Consider the following 20,514-nt stretch of genomic DNA (forward strand, 5'->3'; position numbering starts at 1 on the left):
CGAACAGGCATTTGAGAAGATGTTGCGGTGGCGGATCATGCTCAGCGGCGATTCGGTCTAGGCCGGACATTGGCCGGTGGTCTGCACTGATGGAGACGTCGTGCGATCGCTTCGGGCATGTACACGTTACCGGGCTGTGCTCGTGTGGGATCCCGAAGGCGCGGTCGCGTACCCGAGTCATCTGTTTTCTAGGGCCATTTCAGAGTTATTTCGGCGTGAGGGTGTGCATTGTGGTCCTCCCGAGGCTGCGTGGAGAGCGCGTCGCACATGAAAAGACCGAACGCACGAGACGAACAGTTGGAATGCAACTCTCTCCTTTCGTTAGGTGAGCGTGGCGTCCAAGTGTACTCCGGATTCACTTTCGCTAATACTACACAGGTGCTAGATGCCATCATCGAGCGCCCTGCCTATGCTCTTCCAGCAAAGTGCCGGACGTTGGAACAGTGGTCCTCTCACGGGCCTTCGCTTTGCAAACATTGCACCAATCAGCCAGCTTGAAACAAATGTCCATGGTGAAACACATTCCCAATCCTGGTCTACGGACTGGTGGTACAGGCATAGCGTGGGATCGCAGCCCCCAGTTCGGTGGACGGTAGGGGTATTGCCACGCAGCGGGCGGCGCTAGAGAACTCAGCACCTGCAAGTCCGAAGAAAAAGTAGTCAGATGCGAAGCAAGACCAGATCCGAGCTATATGGTTATGCGTCCGCCTGGCTTGCATCCGAACTCCTACTGTTTGGTCGTCAGGCTGCGCGTTGATGTTGATTGAGGTGAATGGTACCATGTCGCGATAAAGAGAGCTCTGGGACATTGAAGATGAACTCCGATTCAGCAGCACCATTACCACCACCCAAGGATGAGAACATCGAACAGGAACACACCATCGCCTTTCCGGAGCTTGCCCATCATGCAGTCTCTAGGCCAGAGCACAAAGTCCCATCAATATCACAATCGAAAGCATCAGCGCCCTCGCCAGACCCATCATCAGCTCTCAAAACTGTCGCCTATTCCGCATTCCCACCGTCGCGAAATGGCAGCCCCGCTCCGGGCACTCCTGGATTCGGGCCATCCCGAAATGGAACACCAACACCCGAACCAACTGGAGCCGCACAGTTCATAGCCAATCTCTCCGAAAAGCAACGAGCACACTTGCAGTTCGCAGTACCGAAAGCAGACTCAGATCGCCTGTCTCATTTTCTGGAACAACCGCCCCGAAAAACACCAGTCCCCGATCGCTTCACCTTTGAAGCTCTTGACTCCGAGGCACGAAGTGGAAGGGAGCTTAATTCCAAGGTTCGTCGCGGCGACACGAAGAAGAGTTCGTACAGTTACAAGAGCGCAAAAAGCAATGGAAGTAAAAGCAATAGAAGCAGCAAGAGCAGCAGGAGCGCTTCTAGGAGCCTGCATGGACGCGATGAGAGCGCCAGTGCTGGAAGGAGGACTCCCGGAACGCCAAGTACTAGCAGACGAGTAAGCTTCGAGAGCATGCCAAAGAGCAGGCCTCGATTGAAGAAGGAGGTTCGACACTTCAAAGGAGTCGCGCTTGAGGTGGACTGGAGGTTCTATGCAACAGGCATTTGTTTGGCCCTGGTCAATCTCGTAATGGCTTGGGATGCAACTGCGATATCGATCGCTCTTCCAGTACGTTCGAGCGCAACGGTCTATGATATGCTCTTACTGATTCAAACAGACTATTGCGGTCGTACTCCATGGACCGTCTGTGAACACTTTCTGGTTGGGTATCTCATTCCTCGTGGCGGCCACCGCTGTCATACCACTGTTCTCGGCTTTTGCAGAGATCTTCGGTCGCAAAGCGATGCTACTTGCAGGACTGACGCTCTTCATCATTGGTTCGCTTGTAACAGCCATTGCTGGAGATATGAGCACCGCGCTATTTGGTCGCTCAATACAGGGCTTCGGCGCAGGCGGCGTATTCGTACTGTCGGACTTGATAATAACGGACCTTGTGTCTCCTCTGGACAAGCGAAGGTGGTCAGCTGTTCTTGGTCTGGTGTAAGTCGTACCTAATCACATTGCATATTCCGACTGATGTTGGCACAGCTGGGCTATTGGCGCATTGACTGGACCTGCAGTTGGCGAGGCTCTTGCGGAACAGTCCCAGTGGCGCTGGATTTTCTGGCTTAATCTTCCCTTCTGTATCTCTTCGCTTTTGATCCTCGCGTTCTTCGCAAAGCTGAAGTCCACCAAGTACGGCTCGAAGCTCTACGAGCTAAAGCAGATTGATTGGGTAGGATTCATTCTCATGACTGGTTCACTTGTCGCCATGCTCTTGGGCATCAGCTGGGTAAGTGCGCAAAGAATATTCCCCTTGTACATTGGGCCTCGGCATTTCGGGTGAAGTGTTCGGACATGGTCCGGGGAGCGGAGTGAAGCGAGAATTTCGAGATCTGGTGACAATTTACTAATAAGCAGAACAGGGAGGTACTACGTACGCTTGGTCTAGCCCACGTACCCTTATACCTATTCAATTCGGGCTTATCGGCATTATACTGTATTGCGTCTGGTCGTGGTTTGCACCTTTCCAGTCCATGATCTCTATTGATGGGTTCATGGATCCCACAAGCCTGGGCATGTATTTCGGCACCACCGTACAGGGTGCCATCATCGGTGCCTATGTATTCTTCATGGTAAATCAAAATGATCCAAACGACTGCGAGATCCAATACTAACAGTAATTCAGCCACTCTACTTTGGTGTGGCCGATGCCGGTATGAGAGACGTGCCTGCAGGAGTACGCTGGTTCCCATGGACCATTCCCCTTGCAATAGTAATCCTCGTTACCTTTGTTGTCATTAGCAGATGGAATGCCTGGATCTACGCCATTTGGTTGGGATGGCTGCTTGTAGTGTTCGGTGTTGCGATGACCACGTTTTACACGCGTACTTCATCAGATGGGAAGTGGATCTCCATTGCAATCGTCTCAGGCACTGGCATCGGTATCCTATTTCCTAGTCTTCACACCGCTTCTGAGCTGATTGCTAGCCGAGAGAGGGACGATGAACGACAACGGAGGGCAGTCACCAATTCCTCCTACTTCCATTATCTCGGCAAGGCTTTTGGTGTTGGAATGGCGACATGCATCTTCCAAAACAGACTCCTTCAACAGCTGGACACGAGCGAGATATACCACGGCTTTGCGAAGGAGTACGCGGTGGAATCTGTATCCCTACTCGTCCGCATACGAGCAACACCTGGTGGTCCGGGCTCAGCGAAAGTTCAGATCGCAGACATGTATGTCCAGTCATTGAAGAGTGTGTGGACATTGATGGCAGTTCTGGCAGGTATCGCTTTATTAGCCAGCTGTTTTATGATGCCCAAGATCCTGAAAGAAGAAAAAGAAGCAGAGATGAAGAACATGGACGGGACCTACATGGTGTAATTGAAAGAACTCCTCGGCTATACGGTTCTTGCGTTCAGGACATGTGGGATCGCTGCATACTTTTGGAGTCTTCTATTTCGGTGGTGTTTTTCAGCAGCATTTACAGGCGCGTTGGGTATACCCTCCCTCTACCTTTCTATCTAACGTGCAATGCACCAATTACACTATTACTTGATGACGGCCTAAATTCGAAGCAGGCCCTTTCTGCGAACAAAAAAACATATTCGTGAGCACAAACTGCTGGTGAAGTCTCATGAGGCCCGGTCTTACGATGCTTGTCGAAGGAACCGCACCTTTTCGGAATCTGCGGCGACGACTCAGGGTGAGCAAGGGAACACGAAACACTAACTACATACGAACTGCTCATGAAATTCTGTGATGACGCTGGGGATATTGCAAATACCGCCTACCGGACGGGGTTTGCTTTAGAGATGCTGCCAAAAAGGTCTGGCAGTACATGTGCACTATGTATCGTGCACAAAGTAGACAAAAGCCCTTCTACTATACAGATGACGGAGATCGACAGGAAAGTCATATCAATTGCACAAATAATACAGAACCATCGCTTAGCATCTTTACGTAATCTCAACCATCTGGGATGGTCTCGGGCGTCTCGGGTGACGAACTTGTGGGACCTTCTATGACAACATTGTCCTCAAGATAAGGGGACCTGTGCTCCTTATGGACAGTAGCTCGCTGTAGAAAGCCAGATACCTCGGGGGAACTTTGCTTAAAATGTTGCATGGATGCGGAAATGCTGTTTGCAATCACATGAGAGCCCGCAAAACTGCATATTAGAATGTCAGGAAGGCAACACTCTCACGATTGTTCGCGTCTTCGACCAGGCGCACAATGTTGCAGCCATCTGGAAAGTCCATGACAAGTGCCTGCCACACGAGGGATCCCACCAAGATGCTTTTCTGCCAAGAAGATACAACAGGCGGCGAGATACCTTTCTGATGCGATCTTGAGCCTGTTTCAAAACATCCGATCTCAGGTATTCTACAAAGATTGGCGCGAGCACTTAAGTGCGAAGGACACAAAAGTAGTCAAGAGCAGACTCACCTGACTTATGTAGTCAGGTGCCAGATAACTGATCGGTCAGGACACTTATAGGTCCCTTGGAATTACTTGATACGACAAATGAGCAGGAAGGGGAAGGAGACAAGAATACAACAGCAAAGACTTGACTTCACTCTGTGGACTGTACAACCCCCGCCCCAAGAGCCACTTGTGTAAAGGAAAAGGTGAGACAACCGTTTCCATCACGATATTTGGCAAGCAACAAGTCATGAAGCAGAGTTGAGGCTCTCCATCCCATGTTACTGATATATCTACATCCGAAGTCACATTGGACGAATTGGACGAATTGGACGTTGATCAGACATTCTCCCCAATTGTCCCTAGGGACGAAGATGGTGCATTGATCAGCCCTTCCCCAATCAGCATACAGTCCCGAAAGGAAAACGTATTGGTGGCTCTTGATAATGTCGAGGACTGTATCATAGCAAACAACGAGTTCGAATGACGCAGCAATCTACAATGATCCTGCTTACGGCGAAGAGAACATTGGCACGTCTTATGGAGGGAGCACATTAGCTGTAATCGATGAATCCGGATCCGGCAATGGTTCTATAGCAATTTTCAACAGACAGATCAAGCGGAAAGCGATTCGCGGGTGCAGGGGGTGATGTTATCGCTGGCAGCTGGGACAGCGTTGGCATTACGGATAGTGATTCCGAGATCGTAATTTACTACAGTCAGTTGCCTACAATGACCCATAAGAAGCCAGAGCTGCATCTATAAACTACCATAGCGATTAGAAGAGAGATTCGATCACTCGAAACTTCATTGCGGTCATGAACTTCCTGGTAGTCATGACTTTTACCGCACTCGCGATGAAGCCCACTCCGAAGTCTTGATTGCTCGGCCGAAAGGGAAAACCATCCGGAGTATTGTGAAAGGGTCGCCACGAGGACGGCGGACCTTCTCCCTTGAGTTCGGCCAGGTTGAAGAAGCAAAGGCATGTCTAGCGAAAGAGGAGCACAAATAAAGATCGGAAGCGAAGCTTTGGGCAAGGCTCGCCACAATACGCAGGACTGAAAGAGGATCATCAGAAGTGCTGCTACTAGACAGCTTTATAAGGGGCACTCGGTCCTTGAATTGACCAAGTACACGGAACGACACCAATGCTGTAAAGCTTGGATTAGGACATCACATCGCACCAAGCTCATAAGTAAGCAAAGCAAAGCCCATTCGAGTAGCTATCTACTATCACCACCTAGAAAAGCATGAGAAAAGAGAAACATCCTCCACCCCATTCCCCCACCTCAGCCCAGCGCATCTGCACACTTCACCAGAATCCAGGTCTGCACTCCCTTCATCCATTTCCATGCGCATATGTCGAGCCAAAGCACCTCATCCAACCTCCTGAATCCCCTCGCCAACGCCCATTTTTCGCTCTGCAGCTAACCCTGCCCCCAACTATACTCATACAGCGGACTAAGACCGACAAGACCATGCCCCACCCAATGCAGAGTACTCATATCATGATCTTCAATGCCCGCTCCGTGTAAAAGACGCCCTGCAATGCATAGCTATATCCATGGTGATAATGAGATGTACAGTCTGAAGGGAATATGTAATCAAGGCATCTATGCGAAGCCAAAGTACTCGCCGCCAGCCGTCATGGCTGTGTAGAGTGCCTTCTTGAGGGATTCGTAATCGTCGTATTCGGGAAGATCGAGTTCTATGATGAAGTCAGTGTGTGCGCTGGAGGCTTAGTGGGAGGTATACTTACGGTTGAAGCAAGTATGGCTGGACGGTAGGCGGTCCTTGCTACCATAATCGCGGTGAATGTTGAACTTAGAGAAGCCATTCATACCCTCGAGCTCCTTGAAACCATTGAGTGGCACCTTGCTCGTTCCGGTGACAAATTGAAGCAGCTTAGCTTGCTCCTCCTTGTCAAAGCTTCGGACTGCACGCCAGAACCAATGAATCTGAGGTGAGTTCTGGGTGTAGTTCGAGTATTCTGTATTGGCCTTCCAGTCCTCGATGTTGATGTCAGGCAGACCAGAGATAAGCAGCTCGAGCTCCTGCTCACTGAAGATAGAAACCAAATCCGACGGTATGATATCATGGAAGCCCTTGAGGAAGTGCTCTAGTTGTTCTTGAACCGCACCGGTCAGTCGGTATTCAGTGACCAAGCGGACATAATCGTGCTTGTTCTCCTCAGTGAGTGGGATGTTGCGTCCATTCTCGATGAGGTCCACGACCTCGGTTTCGCCAAAACGTTCGGTCTCCACGGAAAAGGTCTCGGGAATGACATCGGTCGGGTCGTTGTTGAGAATCCACACGAGAGATTTGTAGTATTCCTCGTCCAGAGACTCCATATCCTTGACATTGACCGGCCGACTCAGGATCCGCTTGTAGACTGCTCGGCTGAAGTGACAGTCAAGCACACGGCCTTCGTAGAGGGCCTTTCCGATGACGCGTCCTATGAATTTGAAGAACATCAAGTGTTCGGGATTGATACTGCTCAGGCGATTGGGATGGAATGTTGTGCGATCCGAAGCCACAGGAATGAAGAGCGCGTAATCTGGGTTGAACATCTGCCGGGCAATGACCTGGAACCATTCTCGAGTGACACCACCGGCATCGACACCCTCTTCACCGTGGAAGCGAATGCTGAGCTTACCGTACTTCATCTCGTCCGCGGTTTTGAAGTACAATGACTTGAAACTATCCAGGAAGACTTGATCACGACGGACAGCAAGCTGAAGCGGCGGGTGTTGCTGGCGATCAGGCGTGCGAGCGTGCAGCTTACGGGTGAAGTAATTACGCTTATTGTCGAATTCTAGGACCTTGGAGTTCTTCACGAGCAACGAGAAAGTACCACTCATGAGCTTCGGGTTCTGCCGTACAAGGTCATTCAGAATCTTGCGGTGGTCTTCGGTGAAGTTGAAGAACAGATTCTCCATCTTGCTCTCTGGGGGCGGACTCGAGAGCGCAAAGTCCTTATTAACCATCTTGCCAAGCGGCGCGTCCTTAAGAGTGGTATTCTTACAGACCACCATGAGAGTCTCAATAAGGGGTAGCAAGGTGGTGGCGATGTTCAGCATGTTACCGCGTTGGCGAATGACGGTCAAACATTCGCTAAGCTTGTTCCACAGTGGCGCAAATGCGGCGTCCTCATACAGGGATATAAGGATGTCGTCCTTCTGTGCTGGCTCAAGCGCCACCGCGCCACTCTGTTCCTTGTTGTCTCGTGTAGGATCGAAGAGGTAATCCAATGCCGTGAGAGCCCTGAGGAGCTTGGTTTGATCAGAGCTTGCGGGTGAGAAGTTTGAGAGAGCCAAGCCCTGAACATCAGTAGGCGACGCAGCATTCGTGACCTGGACGGTCAAATCGCTAAGGTCTCGGAGTATAGATCGCGCCAACTCTTGGGCAATACCGAGTAACTCCTGGCCAAAGATTTCCTTGGCCCCAGGGATTGGCGAAAGATTGCTGATAACGCTCAAAGTTTCCTGGAATACCTTAGCACTGCACTCTCGAGCAGCCAAAATCTTTGCAACAAGACGCAAATTGTTCTCGGGTATCTCAGGTGGTGTAAGGCTTCCATGTTTCTTCTTGTCTTCCTCAGCCTTTGATGCTTCAGGCTTAGAGGAGCTGGCCCCGCCCACGACAGCTACCTCAATAGCAGTCTCGTTCTGGGAATCGGTCGCCATCTCGACATCCTCGCTTTGTTGCTGTACAGTTGTAGGCTGCTCGCGGTTCCGATCAACTTCGGCGGCGGTCGAGGTTGCCGCAGCCGGCGTGTCGTCTTTCTTCTCGGCTTCGGTCTCAGCCTTTTCCTTTTCCTTCTTCATATGTTGGAGAGGAACGGTGATGATGCGAAGCAATGTGGTAAGTTGTTCCATGATGGAGGAACTGTCGATGATCAACTTCCGGTCCAACAAACTTAATAGCGCGTTGACGGGGTATTTGGTCGCCTTGGTCTCTTTCGCTTTCCCCTTGCGGTTGGTTCGGTTCTTGAAGCCAACGCCCGTTTCATGCTCAGTCAAGAAGAACGTCCAGACTGCAGGATTCTTTTCAGTAAGTTGTGTAAGTGTGTTCAGACATTGCTGGACGACCATGAGCGGTGAAACATCAGAATTAATGGAGAATGCCCCGTTCTTCCTCGAGAATTTCGGAGTCTTGTCGCTAGGCTGCTGCTGAGTCTGCTTCGCACGCAGCGACAGCTGAGCGAAACTACGCTCGACAGCGTTCACGTCAGCACTGCCATCCTGCAGAATCGACAATAAGATGCTGATGACTTCGGCGCGATTTTGACGGTTCTCACAAACGTAGCGAAGGATCTGGGTCAAGCTGGCCTTCGCACTACCTTGTTGAGGGATGAACATGAGGCGGAGTAACGTTGCTACACCAGCCTTATCGAGCATCTGCGCACATGGCCGAGCCTTACGCTTCTGCGACTGAACGTCGCGGTCAGCGCCGCGGTCCCCTGTACGGCGGAAACCGGAAGGAAGATAGTCGAATTGGTTAAGGCGACGATCGCCGCCGTATGAGCGAGCTTCAGCAGAGATTTCGGGAGGCAGTTGACGTAACATGTCCTCATCCTGGTCCATCAAAACGGCCTGTCGTAGAGCAGGGTCTAGTGAGGCCAAGAAGCTGGCTGGATCGATGTCCTCAGCCTGTGCTGGGGCGTTTGTTTGACTCCGTCGTCGTTGCTCTTCCCGTTCTTGTCGTCGACGTTCTTGGGCCTCGTGCTGGAGTAACTCATTACGGATATCTGGTGGCAAAGCAGCCAGGAAGTCATCATCAATGCCGGCGGCTTGCTGGTCGCCAGCTGGCTGATCTTGGCTTTCGCCTTGTGGTTGCTGTATAGCTGCGCGTTGCTCTTGTTCTCGACGGACGGCGCGTTGTTGGGCACGGTGTTCCTGAATCTGCGATAACAGAACTTCTTCGCGCAAATCTTCAGGAAGAGCCTCCAGGTATTCCAAATCAATACCAAGTTCAGTGATATCGTACTCATGGCCCCGAAGGTTTACCGTAATGCGTTGCTGAGGTTCAGCCGGTTGCTCGGGTTGTGTAGAGGGTTGGGCAGCTTCTACACCTTCCATGGCTTGAGATTCAGGTTGAGTAGCGGCCGTACTTTCTGCTTGCTCTCCTTCGACGGCCGCTTGACCAGCTTGCGTCGCAGCAGCTTCCCGTTCGGCTTCAAGACGCTCGCGCTCCTGGCGTTCTTTCTCTTCTCGATCTTCTCGTTCCTTCTGCTCCTTACGCTCTTGTTCCTCTTTCCGCCGACGCTCAAGCTCGGCTTCCTTATCCGCTTGCCGCTTCTTCTGAGCCTCCATGGCGGGCGGGACCATGAGTTTGAGGATTGAATTGACGACACGCTGGCTCTTCTCGATTGCGCTTGGACCATATAGTATGCGTGCCTCTTCTTGCCAACGCTGATGAGTGTAGGCCTTGAGGAAAGCCACAGACGACTGTGGATCCTCGCGTGCTGAGCGACCTAAGGGATTATCTCTAGTACGGACGTCACGGCGGAAAGTCGGATCGAATGGTGGGGAAAATCCATGAGGTCCCAAGGGGAGATTGTTGAAAGACAGATGCACCGTGCCGTTCTGGGTATGCAACGTTCCTTGACTCATTGCGTTCAGCAGATTGCTGATGAAAGATACAGGGCTAGTGTCTGAAGGGAGAAGTCTTGGTCCGCGGCCTTCGATAGCGTGGACCCAGTCGCTATTGTTTGCAGAGGAAGGGTCACCGTGACGACCAGCTGTGCGACCAGACCGTTGTAGAAGTGGGTTGACTCCATCGTCTGCCATGCGTGGCCCTGCGCCAGGTCGATGGGACCGATAGGCAGGCACGAGAACTCTATTGTCGGGCCCGCCAGGAAACATCCAAGGGCTAAGGCGGTGCAAGTGTCGCGAGGGTGGAGCGGGTTCGTTCCAGTCCCAACCCATTTCATGCATGCCTTCATCATCGTCTTCGAGACCTGGATCGTACACGATATCTTCTTCGTCGAAATCTTCCTCTTCTTCCTCATCTTCGAAAATCAGCAATAATTGTCAACATCAGTTCTCAAACTTACCTTCGTCTTCTTGCATATCATCGTCAATGAAGTCATCCAGATCGCCCTGTCGAATCTGATCAAGAAGCTGTGGTCGATCAAGTACAAAGTTGAGAGCAGGATGGACCTCGGCGCCATCATCGCTCCAACTGTCCTCCCGGTCATCTGCAAGGCTTGCATTTTCATCATCGCCCGTTATTTCCTCCATGTCCTCCATGTCCTCTATTTCTTCGAGGTCACCCATATCGTCGTCCTCATCCCCATCATCTTCGTCGTCTTCGTCGTCATCTTCGCTATCATCTTCATCATCACTCTGGGATTCATCGTGGGAGCCCATGCCTTCGCCATCGTCATCAAGCTCGATTTCCACATCTACGTCACCAGGAAGACCTTCAATGGGGCCGATGTCGCCGAGGTCCATTTCCATCTCCTCATCCTCAGAGACGACTTCGTCGTTGTCGCCAAGCTCCTCATCGAACTCCATGTCATCGGCATATGCTTCACCATACATGTCTTCGTCCTCCTCATCTTCGTCATCGTCCTCATCTGTCTCCGACTCGTTGCCCGGTTCGAACATACCCAACGTCGAGTTACGGAAAAGATCCGGCGTCTCTTCACGTGTTGTATCCATGAGGTCATCATCTGATGCCGAAGAGATCTCGTATTCGTCAGTTGAGTCGGGTGCGGAGGATGTGTCGTAACGAGTGCTCAAGTCCATGCCAACGTAAGTCAACCACTTGAGCGGCTTGAGGATGTACTTGACAACCCGCTTTGCGTTGGGGAAGTTGAGGTCAATGTCCGCAATGGCGGTCGTCAAGATCGAAATGAAGTTCTTCTCGTACATGATCTTGGCCATTTGCTTGAGGGTCGGCGTAAGATCAGCATTCTGGTTGAGCATCTCTCCGTTGGGGCGCTGAGAGACTAATTTCGAGAAGATGTCAGCTACACCAAGTAGACGGGAGTACTTCATATCGAGAACTTCGTCGGAACCGCAGGCGTCCTTGAAAGCTTTGAGACAATGTTCCAAGACAAACTTGCGTACAAACAAGAGCTCGGGCTCCGTCTCGGCATAAGGCGATTGATCTGGACGTGGCCTAGAAACACCTTGCTCTCCGGTTTTGGCGCACAAAGAAACGATCACATCGATAGCACAACTAGACGTGGCCAATTTCTTCTTGAACGCAAGATCGCCCTCGTGGTTTAAACTTCCGACAGGCACCAACACGTTTAGAAGGTAGTTCAATACGCCAGACCGAGGCTTAGATGGGGTGGTAGCATACGGATCTGCCTTCCTCGAGAAATTAATGAATTCAATCTTGGTGCGATTGTAGCTCTGGAGGAGTTCTGCAAGACATTTAAGGATAAAGCATCGGTAGACGTAGATGGGATGGTTCTCCGCTTTGAAGTCTACCTTCTCAGGCTTCGTCTGCTCAGTGCTGACGTCCGGCGTTTCTGATGACGATGCCGCTGCGTTGGCACTCGACTGCTGCTGTGGTTCTTCATCCTTTTCGGGTGCTTTAGTAGGTGCCGGCTTGTCGTCCACCTCCTTGTAGGCGAGCAGTTCGCACAAAAGGTAGTGAATGATGCCATCAGGGTTCTCGACAACTGGTAATTTCAGATCGGAAGTTTTGGTCCTCTCAAGAACGGGTTGCTTAGCCTCGCTGGTCTCTTTGGGTTGATCATTCTTTGGCATCTCGTTTGACGCGCCCGATGAATTTGAGTCCTCGCCCTCTGTGGCAGATTCGTCCTTTTTAAGCATCAAAGTTTGCGGACGCTGATTAGGATCGAAGCGTGCAAGCTGAAGTTTCTCGTGGGTGACGTCGACAAATATCTCCGGGGCGCGGATGGCCAAATAGTACATTTGACGTGTGTAGCCTGTTGTGTCTGTCTGTCTTCGGTCTCGTGAGTCGAACATTTGCTGTATTTCGCTTCGCATGATTTGCCGGATCATGGCATCATCTTCGATGATGTGGCGTAGGGCGATCATAAAGGCGCTGCGAAGTCCCTCGTTCGTAATACCTGCAAGCTGTCTGACCATGAGGAAGAGTCGTTGAATATTACGTTTCTCTGCTAAACGCTGAGCAATCTTGCGAGTGCGTGTAAGCATCACTAGAACGCGCATGACCGACAAGGCCAGTGACTCGTCCTTGCCGATATGCGGTAGGACCTCTATCAACGAATCGAACAGCTGGTTCTTTTCATCCAAACCAAAAATAGGCTCCGGTGGTGCCTCGACCGCCGCCTCCTCAGGGTTCTCGTTGGTTGGCGGTGTCCAGGATATTTGAGGGGGAAGCTGATCTTCCGCAAGCAGACGTTCCAGGATGACGAGAACATGGCCAATCCATGGGGAAGATTCTTCAGGCACCTGATTTGGGAAGATCTTGATGAATTGAAGGAACAGCGAAAAGTTCTCTTTGAGCTCTTCCACCACAGCTTCGTAGAAGTCTTTATCTTGGATAGTGAGGGCCAGCAAGTGAGCAGAAGCTGCAATTTTCTTTCCTTGGTCGCGGAAGTCATCTTCCATCTGCAAGGAGATGAGGGATTGGATCAGAGTAGATCCTATCTCGCTACGCAATGAACCCGGCTCAATGGCCTTCGCAACGGCAGCAGAGATCAAGTCTGCCAGCTCAAAAGTGACATCGTTGTGCGAGTTGAGGATGTCGAGCGACCGATCGACGAGATTCTCCCGAACGCTTGCGCGCTCTTTATCTAAGTCGTCAACGGCAACAGGCTCTGCCAAATTGCCTGTCAACATTCGTTTCTGATAGGCAAGGCCGCCCTGTAATGCCACAGTTGTATCTGCTGCGAGCGATTGTTCTGGTACAGGTGTGTGAGATTGATGCTCCTGGGGCTCTTGCAAAACATTGGCGTCCTCCATCTCCACCGACTGCGAGTCTTGGGTCGTCCAACCTTCAGGTCCGTCGGCATCCTCACTAGCGGAAGTACTAGCATTCTCTACGGGCTCGGGAACAACCACCTCTGCTCGACTTGGGGATACATTAGGAGCCCGACGAGCATCTATCTCGTAAGGGGGAATCGGGTTTCGAGAAGCCCGAACGTCGCGGACCTGGTTCTGACAATATTCTCGGGCAGTGTTGAAATTGTCGCAGCACCGGAAGAGAGCTTCCTCAGCCAGACTCTCCGGATACTGACTAGCGTCCTTCAGACGCTGCATGTGCTCGCTATTCCTCGGCTTCCAAGGTCTAATAACAGGCTTACTCCGCTTCGGGATCTTGTCAACGCTTTTGTAAGCCCCATGTTCGCCTTCGCCATCTAGTACAGTTTTCAAGATATTGATTGAAGTCTTCACAATGGAGGTCGTCGCCTTGTCGATGAGATCAGAGTTCCATATCTTCTGGACCGGCTTCGTGACTGCATGGCGCAGCTCAACGATGAATTGAGGAGCGAGGAAGAAATCTGGACGTTCTCGGTCGCGATCGGGGCGTGACTGCATTGAAGTAGTTTGGGTGGCTTCATTGATTACCTTCGCATTGATGATCTGAGCATAAAATGCTAGAACTATCTTGACGCCGCCAAGCGACAGATTGAGCAATCGCTGGTAGTCCTCGGAGGGCTGTTCGCCTTGAGTTTGGATGACATCCTTGGCCGACTCAAAGAAAGTGTTAAGGATATCTGCGAGCACAGCCAAGCCACCAAGGTTCCTGAACGATACCAGGATAAGAGTCAGGGCCTGCGGACTGACGCGATCCATGTTATTGTCGATCATTAGCTGCGAGAGCGATGTTAATATAACGATCCAGTACGCATATCGATCTTCAGCCGACGCGGAGGCCTTTGGGGCTTCGAAGCGCAGCTGATCGATAGCCGCCTGCGCGAGCTGATCCCCAACTATGATTGCGCCTTGTTTCTGATATGACTCCAAAGTGCGACGGAAGAGGAGAAGTTTGCCCAGCGACTGGAAAAACGGGGCAATTCCAGGGGGTATCTTGCTCAAGAGATATCGCAGGATTTGGGTGTTCTTGAAGCGAGCACTGTTCTGGCTTGGGGTCGGTGCATCGCTTGATGAGCCAGGTGCAGTGCCAGCGGTCTCGTCGTTGCTCGATGCAGCTGGTGGTTCGGTCGACCTGTCGTTATTGCCCAGGTTGAAAACACTATCAGCCTCAATTGCTCCAAAACCGGAGCTCTTGACGCGCGTCTCTTTCTCCCATTCCTTAGGCATGTTCTTCTGTAGTAGGATCTCTTCCCAGACGCAGCTTCGATGAAGGCGGCCTAGGCTGTCAACTAGTCGAGCGTACATATCAGAAAGATTGACCTGGCTTGACACATTGTGGGAGGAACGTGTATTGAACATCTGCCCTTGGAAAGTCGTTGTCAGAGCTGACACGAGTGTGTGCACCGCAAGAAGAGACTTGACGTATTGGGTACCTTGGTCTCGAATCTTTTGCTGTTCAGGATCAAGATCGGAAACCGCGCCTGTGAACAACGCAAAAAAGCCCTTGCCTTCGTTGTACGCATGCTGCATCAAAGGCTCTAGACGATCTAATGCTTGCTGGGTACGTTTCAATAATGCGGGTACTGCAATGTGAGGTTTCTGTTCCACAAGAACCTGAACCACCCGTGCAAACTCCTCGCTAGTCGTTTGCGTCTCATTGAATCTAGCATCGAGACAGGGCAGCGTGGCAAGATCGAGTATAGTCTCGACACCATCTGCCTCTATGTAGGCAGCGCACATTGCGTTGTTCGTAAAGAAGCCACCGAGGAACCGACATACGACACTGATGTATTGGCTAGTGGAGGGCCCTGCTGAGCGATCTTCAATCTCGAGAACGTCGAGTAGGGCAACAGGCTCCAACGAGCTCGAAGACGTATCGTGCGCATCTGCCATGAGAACGTCATCTTCAGAGCTGGTTTGTTGCGAGAGTTGCTTATGAATAAAGCCCTCGGGACCGGAGAGTGCAGGACGTCCGCCACAAACATAGATCTTTTCGTCTTTGTGATCCTCATAGTATAACTTAGTACCAGCACCCTCCTTCTCCGCCTTGTCGAAGCATATACGAACAACCCGGGCGACCATTTCGCTCAAAGATGCTAAAACCGGATTCTTTAGTGGTGGGTGGTGGCGAACCAGCTCGTCAAAGGCATTGCCAATGATGGTGGGAATTTCAGGATCCATGTCCAAAGCTTTGACGTGGGCTGGGCTCTCAAAAATTTCGAAGAAGTGTGTAAGGGCTGCCGACGACTGGAAGAGTTTCATACCGGCTTCTGCGAGACAGATGGCACCAAACGCGGGCGGTATGGTCGAGATTGCTTCGGCGACAGGTAGAATACCGGAAGCAAGTGACATGTTTGGGTCACGTGGTGGATAGACGCGAGCAGGTCGTGGAGGTGAGGCGCTCCGGTCCGCAGATGTTGTATCAGCTGATGAAGTTGCGTCTTTATCCGTCGCATTGGTGGGATTCATAGGAATCTTCTCGCCAGAGACGGTCTCGAGCAGTGCAGTGCTAAGACCGGCATCGTTAATCACTGCATAGCTTGTAGGTTCGTTGTGGATAAATGTGGTCAAAATATTCACGCCCATACTCCACACCGTGGACCCAAAAACATTGGCGTTGGATAACACAACCTCGAGTCCTTGCTGGAGAGGAGTCGAATCAATCAGATTCCGCATTTGACGATCAAAATTGCCACCCCCTGTATGGGACATCATGTGGTTCATAAACTTGAAAAGCCAGCGAAGGGTTTGCTGATTGTAGAAGGGAATCTGATAATCGGTGAGTTGTGTCTTGTACTCTTTAGGTATCCCTTCGCCTGCCTCCGCGAGCATTCGTGAGGTCGTCACCTCGTAGAACACAAGATCCGCAATGATATCAAGTCCTTTAGCATCGACCAGAGCTTGGAATGCCTCTCGGAGGTTGTGGACAAAGGTGTCAAGGAAGTTGAGGATCTTCGGGTGATTGCGTTCTGCCTTGGCCGTTCGAAGCTTGAGTACATCGACCAAGATCTCTATGAGACCAGCAGAAACCATGCCGTCACCGGTTCGTGCTTGTGAGGTTGGCAACGTGTTCAGCAGCGAGAACAAGGCTTCTCGCCATTCTTCTTGTTGAGCGTTGACTACAGAGTCGTCATCAACAGCTAACTCGGCGACGAGCTTCCGAACAACGTAGAACAGGACACCATGATTAACGTTGACACTGAGAGCCGTGCAGATATCTGAAGATTTCGACTTATGCTTCGCCAAGGCCTCGAGAGCACAGAGAGCGTAAGTTTGCAATTCAAGCGACACAGCACCATCGCCGCTGCTCGGCGGATGCACGAGTTCGGACAACTGATAAGCCCACTGCAGGCGACGAGGTTCGTCCGTGTCTTGTTGACCGAGCTTTGCGTGGAAATCCTTCTCGCCGTATACGTAAGCCAAATTGGCGATGGCAAGCATGCGAATTCCGACCCCGTCTTCGCGACCATTTTTACCATTGACCAAGGTCTTTGCAGATCGGACCTTGTGAAGAAGTTCGTAGTGTACGTTCTCAGGCAGTTCCTCAAGCCCCTCTTTCAGGAGCTCGTGGATATCGGCGCTCGACACGATTTCTGAAGGCTTCTCGAAAGATTTAGCCCCAGTCGGCCGGCTAGTGCCAACATCGCCAGGAGTGAAGGCAGGCGTGAGAGGAGGATCTGTCAATACCCCATCGCGCGATTGACGAGGAGTTTGCTGCGGATTCATGTTGGAGGTCCGACGTACTGGTGTAGGCGTTGCGGGCGCGGCTGTTGCGTGTGCCTCCACAGACGGTGGCTGGTTTTCCTCAGACGTTGAGGACGGCTCATAGTAGGAGATCAATACACCGCCATATTCCTGTTTAACTGATCCCTCCGGCAGTGTGAAAAGACCAACCATGTCCGCAGCATATACCCTATCGTTCTCGCTGCGACGTTCCCCAAGTGCCTTATCCTTGCCCTTGCCCGCGGGAGTTGCAAACGGCAGCGGTGCTGTCGACAGTCCTTTAGGAAAGGGTGCGGCCAACTTTTGCATCTTCTCGAGGTTGATGTTATAGTGGCTGGCCAGCAATGTTGGGTGTAGTGTCGCCGGAGCGAGCCGCATGCGAGCGGAGTAGTAACGCTGAGAAAGGCGGAGGCTCAAGCGAAGCGTTGCCTTCACGAGAGTGACGGAGGTAGAGTTCAACAGCTTGTCCAAGTGACCGCTGCTGGAGTAGAGGCTTCGGTTTCCGCAATTCTCGAGCAGCAGCCGCGTGAAACCAAGTATCTGCTCGATGAGCTCACGGTCGCCATCCGAAGCGATGTGCAGCTTGTCCAAGATGTCGGCTGTCGCCGGCTCTGAGGTCTTCCCTTCCTCCGCATCGCCTTGTTGCAAGAGAAGTCGCTGGAATGGTTGCGTCTGAGGGCCATTTTCCAGGCCGTATATTCGAATGAAGAGCTCAAGTATGCGGTCGAACCGGTTCAACACCGGAATCCAGTGGTACGTGTCACCTCGTGGAAACGGCCACAGCTTGGGAAATGAAGCAAGGTGGGCGGGTATCTGGTAGAGGGGTATCGATTCGGTCGCTTTGACAAAGTCTGCTATCATCGGTGACTGCCAGTGTTAGCCTACGAAGATCATGAAAGAAGCAATTCTCTTACCAGAGTGGACTCATGCCGCGACGTAGCCTGCTTCTTGATCTTCATGGCTCCTCCGGGCGCTCGGAAGCCGAGCCTCCCACATGTACGATCTGTCCAGGCGAGTGTGTCGTGACTCTAATGTGTGCAGGAACACTAAATCGAGGATGTTGATTGGGCCGCGGGGTTAAAGCTCTGCTGCCGTGCGGAGTCGCTGCGTGTACTGATTGCTATGGTCGCGGCGCAGACTTTGGCGAGGAGATAGCACTTCAAGCTTGGGGCAAACGCCTGCAAACACTGGTGCAGTTGAGTAAAGGCGGGGGCCAAGGTCGACGGACGCGGCACGTTCGAGCTTCTTCGTTGAGGCGTCAAGAGATTCGTGCAACCCTGCAAGAAACCACGGTGCAGACGCGGGTCTTGCTGTGCTGGCAGGTTTTTTTTTGGCAATGTGCGTAGGCCAAATACGCAGGCTGACGGACTCTAATGGAGCGTGGTGCCTGGTTATGCGTGAGTCGACGGTGAGAGAGCTCAAGATGTTCCGCCGCGAGACGTAACTGGCAGCGTACTTTCGGAAGGCGCGATCAGTATGTGGTCAGTGCACGTGCTTATGTAACTGAAGGTAGAGCTCGCTGTGCTGCAAACGTGGGAGTGCTGCCTCTATACGATCATGGAACACTGAACGCCATCTATGCGAGAGGTGAAGGCTACGTCTATATTTCTGGTATCGCGAGAGCTAGCCTTTTCGCTTTATGGGTCGTCGAAACGCGTCAAAGCTCAACACATCGCCAGCACTCACCGTGCACATTCACGTCATTGAAGCTGACGATATGAGTCGACCCTTGGTGCCATTGGAGTTCCATCGGGCCGTCGGACTGAGCGCTTCTCTCCGGTCCCTGTACGCTATTGTGTGCTTGAGATATACAGTCACAAATCTCCGAGCTTTCCTATCCCACAGTGCCGCTGGCAGAGTCCGGCGCAGCTTTTCCATCAGCCAAGCGCAACGTTTCCTCCAGCACCAACATATCCCTTTCTAGCATCTCTGCCCAATTCTGAATATCTCCGATTTCGTTGAGCTTCTTCGTGCTGGTGTCTGCCAACTTCTGCCACTGCGCACTTTCCTTTGCCAACGCCGTCGTTGCCTTGGCCAGATCCTTCTCCTGCTTCGTTATTCCCTCGGAATTCCTGTGCAGATCTGCCGCTCGAGTCCGCATGTCGTTGTCGACAGAGCTTCCAACGGCGGCGAGCGAGGCTGTCACGGCCGCGCGAGCCTCTGCCGTTCGGCGTGCGGACTCCGCATCTGTGGTCACGGCGCTTTGCGGCGACGACATAGTATTTTGGGTCGTTCGTACAGGCTCCTTGAAGGTTGTGAGTGAGAGCGTGTACAAAGGCGCGCAAACAAGGGCCAATTCGACTGTGGGGGTGGGCATCACATGTCCATTTGGCCTGGGCTTCCGACGCTACCACTGCCGGAAGCAATGCCAATGTATCGCACTGGCCTGGTGGTGTACAGAAGGCTGATGTGAGTGGCCGAGATAGGCGACCTACGTTCCATAAGGAACCGGGAGACGATCACCACAATAGCTACGCAACTCAACCAATCCCATCTTCAGACACATCTCATACCAAGGCAGAGCCACAGAACGGCAACAGAAATCTTGTGATTAACGCTTAAGCCGGATGGCAAGGTCAGACTAAAGCAGCTGTTGGGGCTTTGACCAGGCGCGCAACAGTAAGATATCGCCCTGTTAGTTATTGAACGAAGGAGCCGTTGAGGCTGTAGCCAGCCATGAGAAAATGGTAGGGAAGAACGCAATAGTTCGATTGCGCCGCCTCGCCTTTGCTCATCACTCTCTAGTGCAGTGCTCCCAACGGTTGCTTCTTTCCTTCCAGATAATCACAAATCCATACCTAACGACCCTGAAATTGGACATGTCCTACAGGTAAGCGCAAGCTAACATTACGCCGAGTTGGTCTGGAAGCAACGCAGACACGCATTTGCGGCACAGTCGAGCACAACATGCAGTCACGACAATGCACTGCTCCGATATATGTACGTTCGCGCATTCGAGCTGCCTAAAGCACAAGATCGTGGAACAACGGACAGGCGAGCGAGAAGACACGTAACGTGTCAAGCGCAGCAATCAAAGGCAAACGACGGGATTGTGCTCAAGTTTGGCGCGGCCGGGTGTCTATGGAGGTACGGCGCAATAGGCGTGGTGTTGGACAGCGGGGAGTTTGGGGGCTGAACTACGCCACGCGCGAGACGATGGCCAGAGCTGAAGATGGGCTGCGGCACAGAAGATGCTGCCAAACGCCCAGGCGCATCTGTGAGCCTTGGTCTTAGGGCCAATATCTGCATCCTGCCTCGCGGGTTACTTTGGCTTTTTCCCCCCCTTCGATCGCGTTATATCGCATACGAAATCGAACCGTCTACGCACACCATCTCTTCGCTTTTGGGTTCTGCGCAGTCGC

General features: G+C 52.0%; 3 protein-coding genes across 3 annotated transcripts; 1 reads left to right on the top strand and 2 right to left on the bottom strand.

Moving 5' to 3' along the window:
* Positions 1 to 814: 814 nt before the first annotated feature.
* On the top strand, positions 815 to 3,398 carry N0V89_004290 (uncharacterized protein; the record flags this gene model as incomplete). The annotated part of the gene is made up of 5 exons (XM_056213077.1): positions 815 to 1,639; positions 1,689 to 2,011; positions 2,060 to 2,303; positions 2,437 to 2,646; positions 2,700 to 3,398. 5 exons carry the CDS (start codon positions 815 to 817, stop codon positions 3,396 to 3,398), a joined length of 2,301 nt encoding a protein of 766 aa, XP_056073385.1.
* Positions 3,399 to 6,052: 2,654 nt separating this feature from the next.
* TOM1 (E3 ubiquitin-protein ligase tom1) lies at positions 6,053 to 18,111 on the bottom strand (the record flags this gene model as incomplete). Its single annotated transcript, XM_056213078.1, has 4 exons — positions 6,053 to 6,147; positions 6,199 to 10,452; positions 10,498 to 18,019; positions 18,067 to 18,111. The coding sequence occupies 4 exons, from the start codon at positions 18,109 to 18,111 to the stop codon at positions 6,053 to 6,055; spliced, it is 11,916 nt and encodes a 3,971-aa protein (XP_056073386.1).
* Positions 18,112 to 18,986: 875 nt separating this feature from the next.
* N0V89_004292 (uncharacterized protein) lies at positions 18,987 to 19,370 on the bottom strand (the record flags this gene model as incomplete). Its single annotated transcript, XM_056213079.1, has 1 exon — positions 18,987 to 19,370. The coding sequence occupies one exon, from the start codon at positions 19,368 to 19,370 to the stop codon at positions 18,987 to 18,989; it is 384 nt and encodes a 127-aa protein (XP_056073387.1).
* Positions 19,371 to 20,514: the final 1,144 nt, after the last annotated feature.

The sequence above is a fragment of the Didymosphaeria variabile genome (assembly GCF_027946475.1).
Source record: "Didymosphaeria variabile strain IMI 356815 chromosome Unknown scaffold_3, whole genome shotgun sequence".
Classification (NCBI taxonomy): Eukaryota; Fungi; Ascomycota; class Dothideomycetes; order Pleosporales; family Didymosphaeriaceae; genus Didymosphaeria; species Didymosphaeria variabile.